Source organism: Mustelus asterias, unplaced genomic scaffold (assembly GCF_964213995.1).
Source record: "Mustelus asterias unplaced genomic scaffold, sMusAst1.hap1.1 HAP1_SCAFFOLD_2090, whole genome shotgun sequence".
NCBI classification, from domain to species: domain Eukaryota; kingdom Metazoa; phylum Chordata; class Chondrichthyes; order Carcharhiniformes; family Triakidae; genus Mustelus; species Mustelus asterias.
In genome coordinates, this window is record NW_027592035.1 from 48749 (window position 1) to 58575 (window position 9827).

At 51.2% G+C, this 9827-nt stretch overlaps 1 protein-coding gene across 1 annotated transcript; it reads left to right on the plus strand.

Annotated features, from left to right (window-relative positions):
- Positions 1 to 4981: 4981 nt before the first annotated feature.
- Positions 4982 to 9138, plus strand: LOC144489283 (nonsense-mediated mRNA decay factor SMG9-like; the record flags this gene model as incomplete). Its single annotated transcript, XM_078207150.1, has 3 exons — positions 4982 to 5084; positions 5948 to 6022; positions 8907 to 9138. Coding segments are annotated over exons 1-3 (397 nt in total), but the record flags the coding sequence as incomplete, so codon positions are not given.
- Between the last annotated feature and the right edge of the window lie 689 nt (positions 9139 to 9827).

Here is a 9827-nt window from a genome sequence, read left to right on the forward strand (position 1 = left end):
GGCTGATCGTCCAACTCAATAGCCTAATCCTGCTTTCTCCCCATAACCTCTGATCCCATTCGCCCCAAGTGCTATATCCAGCCGCTTCTTGAATACATTCAATGTTTTGGCATCAACTACTTCCTGTGGTAATGAATTCCACAGGCTCACCACTCTCTGGGTGAAGAAATGTCTCCTCACCTCCGTCCTCAATGGTCTACCCTGAATCCTCAGTCTGTGACCCCTGGTTCTGGACTCCCCCATCATCAGGAATATCCTCCCTGCATCTACCCTGTCTAGCCCTGTTAGAATTTTATAAGTCTCTGAGATTCCCCCTCATCTGTCTGAACTCCGGCAAAAACAATCCTAACCTAGTCAATCTCTCCTCATACATCAGTCCCGCCATCTCCGGGATCAGCCTGGTAAACCTTCGCTGCGCTCCCTCGAGAGCAAGAACATCCTTCCTCAGAAAAGGAGACCAAAACTGCACACAATACTCTAGGTGTGGCCTCACCAAGGCCCTGTATAATTGCAACAACACATCCCTGCTCCTGTACTCGAAACCTCTCACAGTGAAGGACAACATGGACTTCAACCCAGATAAATGCGTAGTGGTCTATTTTGGCAGGTCAAATGGGATGAAGGAGTACAATATAAAGGGAAAGACTCTTAGTACTGTAGAGGATCAGAAGGACCTTGGGGTCCGGGTCCATAGGACTCTAAAATCGGCCCCGCAGGTGGAGGAGGTGGTTAAGAAGGCGTATGGCGTGCTGGCCTTTATCAATCGAGGGATTGAGATTAGGAGTCCAGGGATAATGATGCAGCTATATAAGACCCTCGTCAGACCCCACTTGGAGTACTGTGCTCAGTTCTGGTTGCCTCATTACAGGAAGGATGTGGAAAAGATTGAAAGGGTGCAGAGGTGATTTACAAGGATGTTGCCTGGATTGAGTGGCATGCCTTATGAGGATAGGCTGAGGGAGCTCGGTCTTTTCTCCTTGGAGAGATGTAGGATGAGAGGAGACCTAATAGAGGTATCTAAGATGTTGAGAGGCATAGATCGGGTGGACTCTCAGAGGCTTTTTCCCAGGGTGGAAATGGCTGCTACGAGAGGACACTGGTTTAAGGTACTGGGGGGTAGGTACAGGGGAAATGTTAGGGGGAAGTTTTACACACAGAGGGTGGTGGGCGAGTGGAATCGGCTGCCGTCAGTGGTAGTGGAGGCAAACTCAATAGGGTCTTTAAGAGACTCCTGGATGAGTACATGGGACTTAATAGGATGGAGGGTTATAGGTAGGCCTAAACGGTAGGGATATGTTCGGCACAACTTGTGGGGCCGAAGGGCCTGTTTTGTGCTGTAGTTTTCTATGTTTCTATACCATCTGCCTTCTTTACCGCCTGCTGCACCTGCATGCTTACCTTCAGTGACTGGTGCACAAGGACACCCAGGTCCCGCTGCACACTCCCCTCTCCCAATTTACAGCCATTCAGGTAGTAATCTGCCTTCTTGTTTTTGCTTCCAAAGTGAATACCCTCACATTTATCCAAATTATTCTGCATCTGCCATTGATTTGTCCACTCACCCAAGCTGTCCAGATCATGCTGAAGGATCTCTGCATCCTCGTCACAGTTCACCCTCCCACCCAACTTGGTATCATCTGCAAACTTTGAGATGTTACATTTTGTTCTCTCATCCAAATCATTAATATATATTGTGACTAGCTGGGGTCCCAGCATCGATCCCTGTGGCACCCCACTAGTTACTGCCTGGTGAATTTGAAAAGCACCCATTAATTCCTACTCTTTATTTCCTCTCTGCCAACCAGTTTTCTATCCATCTCAATACACTTCCCCCAATCCCATGCGCTTTAATCTTGCACGATAATCTCTTGTACGCGACTTTGTCAAACGCTTTCTGAAAGTCCAAATATACCACATTGATTGGCTCCCTCTTGTCAACTCTACTAGTTCCATCTTCAAAGAATCCTAACAGATTTGTCAAACATGATTTCCCCTTCATAAATCCAAGCTGACTCTGTCTGATCCGGCCACTGCTTTCTAAATGCTCCGCTATAAAGTCCTTAATAATGGAGAATTTTCCCCACGACCAATGTTAGGCTTACTGGTCTATAATTCCCTGCTTTCTCTCTACCCCACTTTTTGAATATTGGAGTGTCATTAGCTACCCTCCAATCTGCAGAGACCATTCCAGAGTCTATAGAATCCTGAAGATGACCACCAATGCATCCACTATTTCTAGAGCCACTTCCTTAAGTACTCAGGGATGTAGATTATCAGGCCCTGGGGATTTATCCACCTTCAATCCCATCAATTTTCCCAGCACCATTTCGCAACTAATGTTGATCTCTCTCAGTTCTTCCCCCTCATTAAATCTTCCATTCTCCAACATTTCTGGCATCTGATTTGTGTCTCTTTTGTGAAGACAGAACCAAAGTATGTATTCAGTTGCTCGGCCATTTCTTTGTCCCCGATTATACATTCCCCTGTTTCTGTCTGTAGGGGACCTACATTTGTCTTCATCAACCTCTTTCTCTTCACTTATCTATAGAAACTCTTAGTATCAGTCTTTATGTTCCCTGCAAGCTTACTTTCATACTGTATTTTCCCCTTTTTAATCAATCCCTTGATCCTTCTTTGCTGACTTCTAAACTGCTCCCAATCCTCAGGCCTCTTATTTTTCTTGGCCAATCTGTATGCTTCTTCCTTAGATCGGATAATCTCTCTCATTTCCTTTGTAAGCCATGGACTGGTCCTCTTACCCACTTTGCTTTTGTGCCAGACAGGAATAAACAGTTGCTGCAGTTCCCCATGTGTTCCTTGAATGTTTGTCATTATCTATCCACTATCATCCGTTTAAGTAACTCTCCCCAATCTAACAAGGCCAACTCACGCCTCATATCCTCATAGTTTCCTTTATTAAGATTCAACACCCGAGTCTCCGAATCAACGACTTCACTCTCCATCTTGATAACAAATTCTCTCGTTATGTTCGCTCATTCCCAAGGGGTCTTGTACAGCCAGATTGGCAATGATTCCCTTCTCGTTACACAGTATCCAGTCTAAAATGGCCGGCTCTCTAGTTGGTTCCTCCACTTATTGGTCAAGAAAACCATCCTGTAAACACTCCAGGAATTCCTCCTCTACGGCATTGTGGCTAATTTGATTTGCCCGATCTATGTGCAGATAAAAATCACCCATGATCACCGATATTCCCTTATCACATGCATCTCTAACTTCGTGTTTAATGCCATTCTCAACATCACCTCTGCAGTTTGGGGGTCTGTATGTGACACCCACTAATGTTTTTTGCCCCTTGGTATTTCTCAACTCAACCCCCACAGACTCCACGTTGTCAGAGCCAATCTCCTTTCCCACTATTGTGTTAATTTGCTCTTTAACCAGCAGTGCCACTCCACCACCTTGTCCTTTATCCCTGTCCTTCCTAAATATTGAATACCCTGAGACATTCAATTCCCACCCCTGGTCACCCTGCGGCATGTCTCTGTAATCCCAATTATATCGTACTATCTGTGCGATTAGTTCACCCAGTGGATACAGTAGCACAGTATCTTCTCTGTTCCGTGTGGGGGTGAGTTGTCCGTCCGATCCTCTATCTTCTGAATTACAATCAGATGTTCCACGCATTAAGGCACAGAGCCTTTAAGCTTGTCTTTTTAACATTGTTTGCCTTGCTCCCGATGTTTTTCTCTATTTGAACTTTGTCCTTGGTTTCTTTGCCTGTCACTTTTCTCATTCCCTTTTTTACCTTTTGTGTTTGTCCTTGCTCCCTCCTTCTCGGACTCCTGACATAGGTTCCCATCCCCCTGACATATTAGTTTAAATCCTCCCAAACTGCTCCAGCAAACACTCCCCTTCGGACATCAGTCCCAGACCTGCCCAGGTGTAACCCGCCCAATTTGTACAGGTCGCACCTCCCCCAGAACCGGTCCCAATGCCCCAGGAATCTGAAACCCTCCCCCTGACACCACCTCTTCAGCCACGTATTTATCCGATATATCCTGTCATTTCTACTCTGACTAGCACATGACACCGGTAGTAATCCTGAGATCACTACCTTTGAGGTCCGATTTCTTAACTTTCTTCCTAGCTCTGTGTATTCTGCTTTTAGGACCTTTTTATACCTATGTTGCTTGTACCAACGTGTACTACGACCACTGGCTGCTCACCCTCCCCCTTTAGAACGTCCTGCAGCCGCTCCGAGACATCCTTGACCCGAGCACCAGGGAGGCAACAGACCATCCTGGAGTCTCGTTTGCAGCCACAGAAATGCCTGTCTATTCCCCTTACAATTGAATCCTCTATAACTATTGCACTGGCACACCTTTTACCCCTCCCCTCTGCAGCAGAACGAGTTTGGCTGCTGCTGCTTTCCCCAGACAGATCATTCCCCTCAACAGTATCCAAAGCCGTATATCTGTTTTGCAGGGGAATGGCCACAGGAGATTCCTGCACTACCTGCCTATCTCTCTTGCTCTGTCTGGTGGTCACCCATTCCCTTCCTGCCTGCGGAGTCTGAGCCTGTGGTGTGACCACCTCTCCAGACGTGCTATCCACGATACTCTCTGACTCGCGGATGCTCCACAGTGTCTCCAGCCGCCGTTCCAGCTCCGAAACACGAGCTTCCAGGAGCTGTAGCTGGAGACACTTCCTGCACAGATGCTGACCCAGGGGACTGGAACTGTCCCCAGCCTCCCACATGGAGCAAGAGGAGCCAACCATGGCTTGGAGCTACTTTTGAAAGATCACTAACTATCATCTTTACAAGGTCCAAATTCAGATATTTTTCTCTTGAAGCATGTGTATGAGGGCAAACTATTTCAATCTGACTTTGGGGTTAGAATGTTCGATTGTTAACAAAACTATTGATGGTTGAGCGTTTGATTGTAATTCAGAAGGTAGAGGATTGGACGGACAACTCACCCCCACACGGAACAGAGAAGATGTGATGATACTGTGCTATTTTGATATTTTTTATGCTGAAGGTGAACACTGCTTTAAGATGCAGTGTTTTCCTCAGAGAATCGGTGTGTCTGGAAAACTGGATGTTGACTTGTTTCAGCCATGTAAGTGTTTATTTAGCAGAAGGCTATTGTTCACTTACATTCTCCTGGGATTTCAGACTAGATCTGAAGAGCCATGTGAGGTTTTGTTTAGGTTGATTGACAGGGACAGAGTCATGTGGGTAACTGGAGGAGCTAAGCTTGCATGGAGGAGGAAAAAAACGTTTCATTTTCATTTCAAAATGAAGAGCAGTTGCTGCCTGGAGCTGGTAGAAGAAAGAAGTGTCTCTCTCTGTCTCTTTCATGAGAGAGAGACTTTCTGACAGCTCCAAGACTGCTAACCTAAGTCAAAGCAAGTAATCCTGTGTTTCCCTAACTAATTTTAAAGATGGGTCTCTATGAGAGAACTAGGATGCATATTGATACGTTATCAGTTAAGAATTGTATCCTGTCATGGTGAGGTATTATTCAATTGTTAAAAGTTAAGCTAACTCATTTGTTATTGTTAAACTGTGTTGTTAAATAATGTTTGCTTTGATAAACACTCCTGAGTGTGTCAGTATAATCGCACCTGGAGTGAAACACCTTAGCCTGACATTAATACCAAACTTGCAAATAATTGGGGTCTCGTCTGGCTTCATGATAAAGCTTGGGCTTTCTGATCTGGTACCCGAACAAAGGGTAAGGAGGTGATTGAGTCGAGGGGGGTGGTTGGATGGAGTGAATGAGGAGAAAGTGTTTCCAGTGACAGGAGGCTCAGTAACCAGAGGGACACAGATGAAGAGGATCAGTGAGCCATCCTGTTATTTAAGTGCAGTGGCCTCGGACTGACCTGTCGGTGTGAGAGTTGGCGTGGGAGGGTACGGAGACACGGGCACGCCTGATCGATCTCGGCAAGTCTCTAACACCTGCTGCTTTACTTCCAGGATGGGATTGAGGAACCAGTAAGAACCAAGATGCAGAAGACACCGATCATCCTCGCCAAGCCTCCCGCTGAGCGGGTAAGAGCGCAGTCTCGCCATGCCGCTCAGAGACCCGGGGGCCCCTCGGGGGGGGGGGGGGGGGGGGGGGGGGGTGGTTACCAGGGTCACTCTCTATGCTGCGTTCCCAGGGGGGTACGGTCTCGCCGTGCCGCTCAGAGACCCGGGGCCCCCTCGGGGGGGCGGGGGGGTGGTTACCAGGGTCACTCTCTATGCTGCGTTCCCAGGGGGGTACGGTCTCGCCGTGCCGCTCAGAGACCCGGGGGCCCCTCGGGGGGGGGGGTGGTTACCAGGGTAACTCTCTATGCTGCGTTCCCAGGGGGGTACGGTCTCGCCGTGCCGCTCAGAGACCCGGGGGCCCCTCGGGGGGGGGGTGGTTACCAGGGTAACTCTCTATGCTGCGTTCCCAGGGGGGTACGGTCTCGCCGTGCCGCTCAGAGACCCGGGGGCCCCTCGGGGGGGGGGTGTGGTTACCAGGGTCACTGTCAGTGCTGCGTTCCCAGGGGGGTATGGTCTCGCCGTGCCGCTCAGAGACCCGGGGGCCCCTGGGGCAGGGGCCAGCTCAATGGGGTGGGCAGCTGTGTCCAGCGCTGAGTAACACATCTAAGCGACAGAGAAACAGAGAATTTATATTTCCCAACCCCCCCCCAACGTCCCAACCTCTATCCCAGCCAATCACTGACCGGCTTTTGAAGTGAGCTCAGCGCTGTGATGTCAGAAAGGCGGCAGCCAATTTGCGCACAGCAAGATCCCAAACTAGCACTGTGATAATGACCCAGATCATCTTTTTTTGTTAGTTATGTTGATTGAGGGATAAACATTGGCCCTCAGATACGTGGGGAAACTCCCCCCGCCCCACTCCCTGTCCTGACCCTCTGACAGTGCGGCACTCCCTCAGTACTGACCCTCTGACAGTGCGGCACTCCCTCAGTACTGACCCTCTGACAGTGCGGCACTCCCTCAGTACTGACCCTCTGACAGTGCGGCACTCCCTCAGTACTGACCCTCTGACAGTGCGGCACTCCCTCAGTACTGACCCTCTGACAGTGCGGCACTCCCTCAGTACTGACCCTCTGACAGTGCGGCACTCCCTCAGTACTGACCCTCTGACAGTGTGGCACTCCCTCAGCACTGACCCTCTGACAGTGCGGCACTCCCTCAGTACTGATCCTCTGACAGTGCGGCACTCCCTCAGCACTGACCCTCTGACAGTGCGGCACTCGCTCAGTACTGACCCTCTGACAGTGCGACACTCCCTCAGGACTGACCCTCTGACAGTGCGGCACTCCCTCAGTACTGACCCTCTGACAGTGCGACACTCCCTCAGGACTGACCCTCTGACAGTGCGGCACTCCCTCAGTAATGACCCTCTGACAGTGCGACACTCCCTGTCCTGACCCTCTGACAGTGCGGCACTCCCTCAGGACTGACCCTCTGACAGTGCGGCACTCCCTCAGTACTGACCCTCTGACAGTGCGACACTCCCTGGCCTGACCCTCTGACAGTGCGGCACTCCCTCAGGACTGACCCTCTGACAGTGCGGCACTCCCTCAGTACTGACCCTCTGACAGTGCGGCACTCCCTCAGTACTGACCCTCTGACAGTGCGGCACTCCCTCAGTACTGACCCTCTGACAGTGCGGCACTCCCTCAGTACTGACCCTCTGACAGTGCGGCACTCCCTCAGTACTGACCCTCTGACAGTGCGGCACTCCCTCTGCACTGACCCTCTGACGGTGCGGCACTCCCTCAGTACTGACCCTCTGACAGTGCGGCACTCCCTCAGTACTGACCCTCTGACAGTGCAGCATTCCCTCAGCACTGACCCTCTGACAGTGCGGCACTCTCTCAGTACTGACCCTCTGACAGTGCAGCATTCCCTCAGCACTGACCCTCTGACAGTGTGGCACTCTTTCAGTACTGACCCTCTGACAGTGCGGCACTCCCTCAGTACTGACCCTCTGACAGTGTGGCACTCCCTCAGTACTGACCCTCTGACAGTGCGGCACTCCCTCAGTACTGACCCTCCGACAGTGCGGCACTCCCTCAATACTGACCCTCTGACAGTGCGGCACTCCCTCAGTACTGACCCTCTGACAGTGCAGCATTCCCTCAGCACTGACCCTCTGACAGTGTGGCACTCTTTCAGTACTGACCCTCTGACAGTGCAGCACTCCCTCAGTACTGACCCTCTGACGGTGCGGCACTCCCTCAGTACTGACCCTCTGACGGTGCGGCACTCCCTCAGTACTGACCCTCTGACAGTGCGGCACTCCCTCAGTGCTGACCCTCTGAAAGTGCGGCACTCCCTCAGCGCTGACCCTCTGACAGTGCAGCATTCCCTCAGCACTGACCCTCTGACAGTGTGGCACTCCCTCAGTACTGACCCTCTGACAGTGTGGCACTCCCTCAGTACTGACCCTCTGACAGTGCGGCACTCCCTCAGCGCTGACCCTCTGACAGTGCGGCACTCCCTCAGCGCTGACCCTCTGACAGTGCGGCACTCCCTCAGCACTGACCCTCTGACAGTGCGGCACTCCCTCAGCACTGACCCTCTGACAGTGCGGCACTCCCTCAGTACTGACCCTCTGACAGTGCGGCACTCCCTCAGCACTGACCCTCTGACAGTGCGGCACTCCCTCAGTATTTTCCAGCATGGATCATGGGGGTTGGAGGTTCTGGAGTGGAGACTGGAAGTCTCGTTCCCCTGACTCTGAGGTGAGAGGGATTGTGAGCGAAAGCCCCTGAGCTACGATGGGCCTTTGCTGAATTTCCTTGGTCTTGAGAGCTGTTGCTTTGGGAGTTTGGGGAAGGGGGGGGGGAGTTTAATCTGAACATCTCATTTCCCCTCCCTCTCTCTCTGATGTTGTGCCTCTCTGTTTCCACCCCCCCCCCCCGTGTGACAGGGTAACAAGGCAGCGCCCACCCCTCCTCCGCCCGCTGGCAACCCCGCCGACAAGCCCATTGTGTTGATGAAAGCCCGTGACGAGGGTAAGGCCTCTGCGACTGGCGATGGAGGGTCCCAGGCTCCCGCTGCCTCGGGCAAGGCTGAGAAGGAGTTCCAGCGGCCCACTCAGCCCGTCTACCAGATCCAGAACCGGGGCATGGCACCCTCTGCGCCCAGCAGCAATGTGGACCGTAAGTAGAATGGCGCAGCGCCGATTGCCGGGGGCAGGGGGCAGTGAGGCTGAAGACTCTCAAATCTCTGGTTTCTTCGGTGATGATACCGTCCCTTTTGGAAATATATGTACGTCATGTTTCCTGTATGGGATAGGTTTAGAATTCAGGTCTGTTTTGCAAGGTGCCAATTTGTCTCAGAAAGATTTTAAAATGAATCGCTGGAAGCACAGAATAAATACTCACTTTCGACCTGGAGTCTTTGTTTTAAGCTGAGTTAATGCGTTTGTGTTTACTTGGGCCTGCCCCAGGGACGCGGTTTCAGAGAAGAGATTTGATCGGGTCGATTGGCATGGACATGTGCTCAATGGGAGGAGCCAAGCTTCCAGGGAAAACATAGTTTCTCTTTCATTTTTAACAAAACAAGCAGTTACTATCTGGTTCTGAAAGAAGCAAGATCTCTCTCTCTTCTCTCTCTCTCCTATCTTCTCTCTCTCTCTCTGTCACTCTCTGTAACACTCTCTCTGTCACTCTCTCTCTCTGTCACTCTCTCTCTCTGTCGCTCTCTCTCTCTGTCGCTCTCTCTCTCTGTCGCTCTCTCTCTCTGTCGCTCTCTCTCTCTGTCGCTCGCTCTCTCTGTCGCTCTCTCTCTCTGTCGCTCTCTCTCTCTGTCGCTCTCTCTCTCTGTCGCTCTCTCTCTCTGTCGCTCT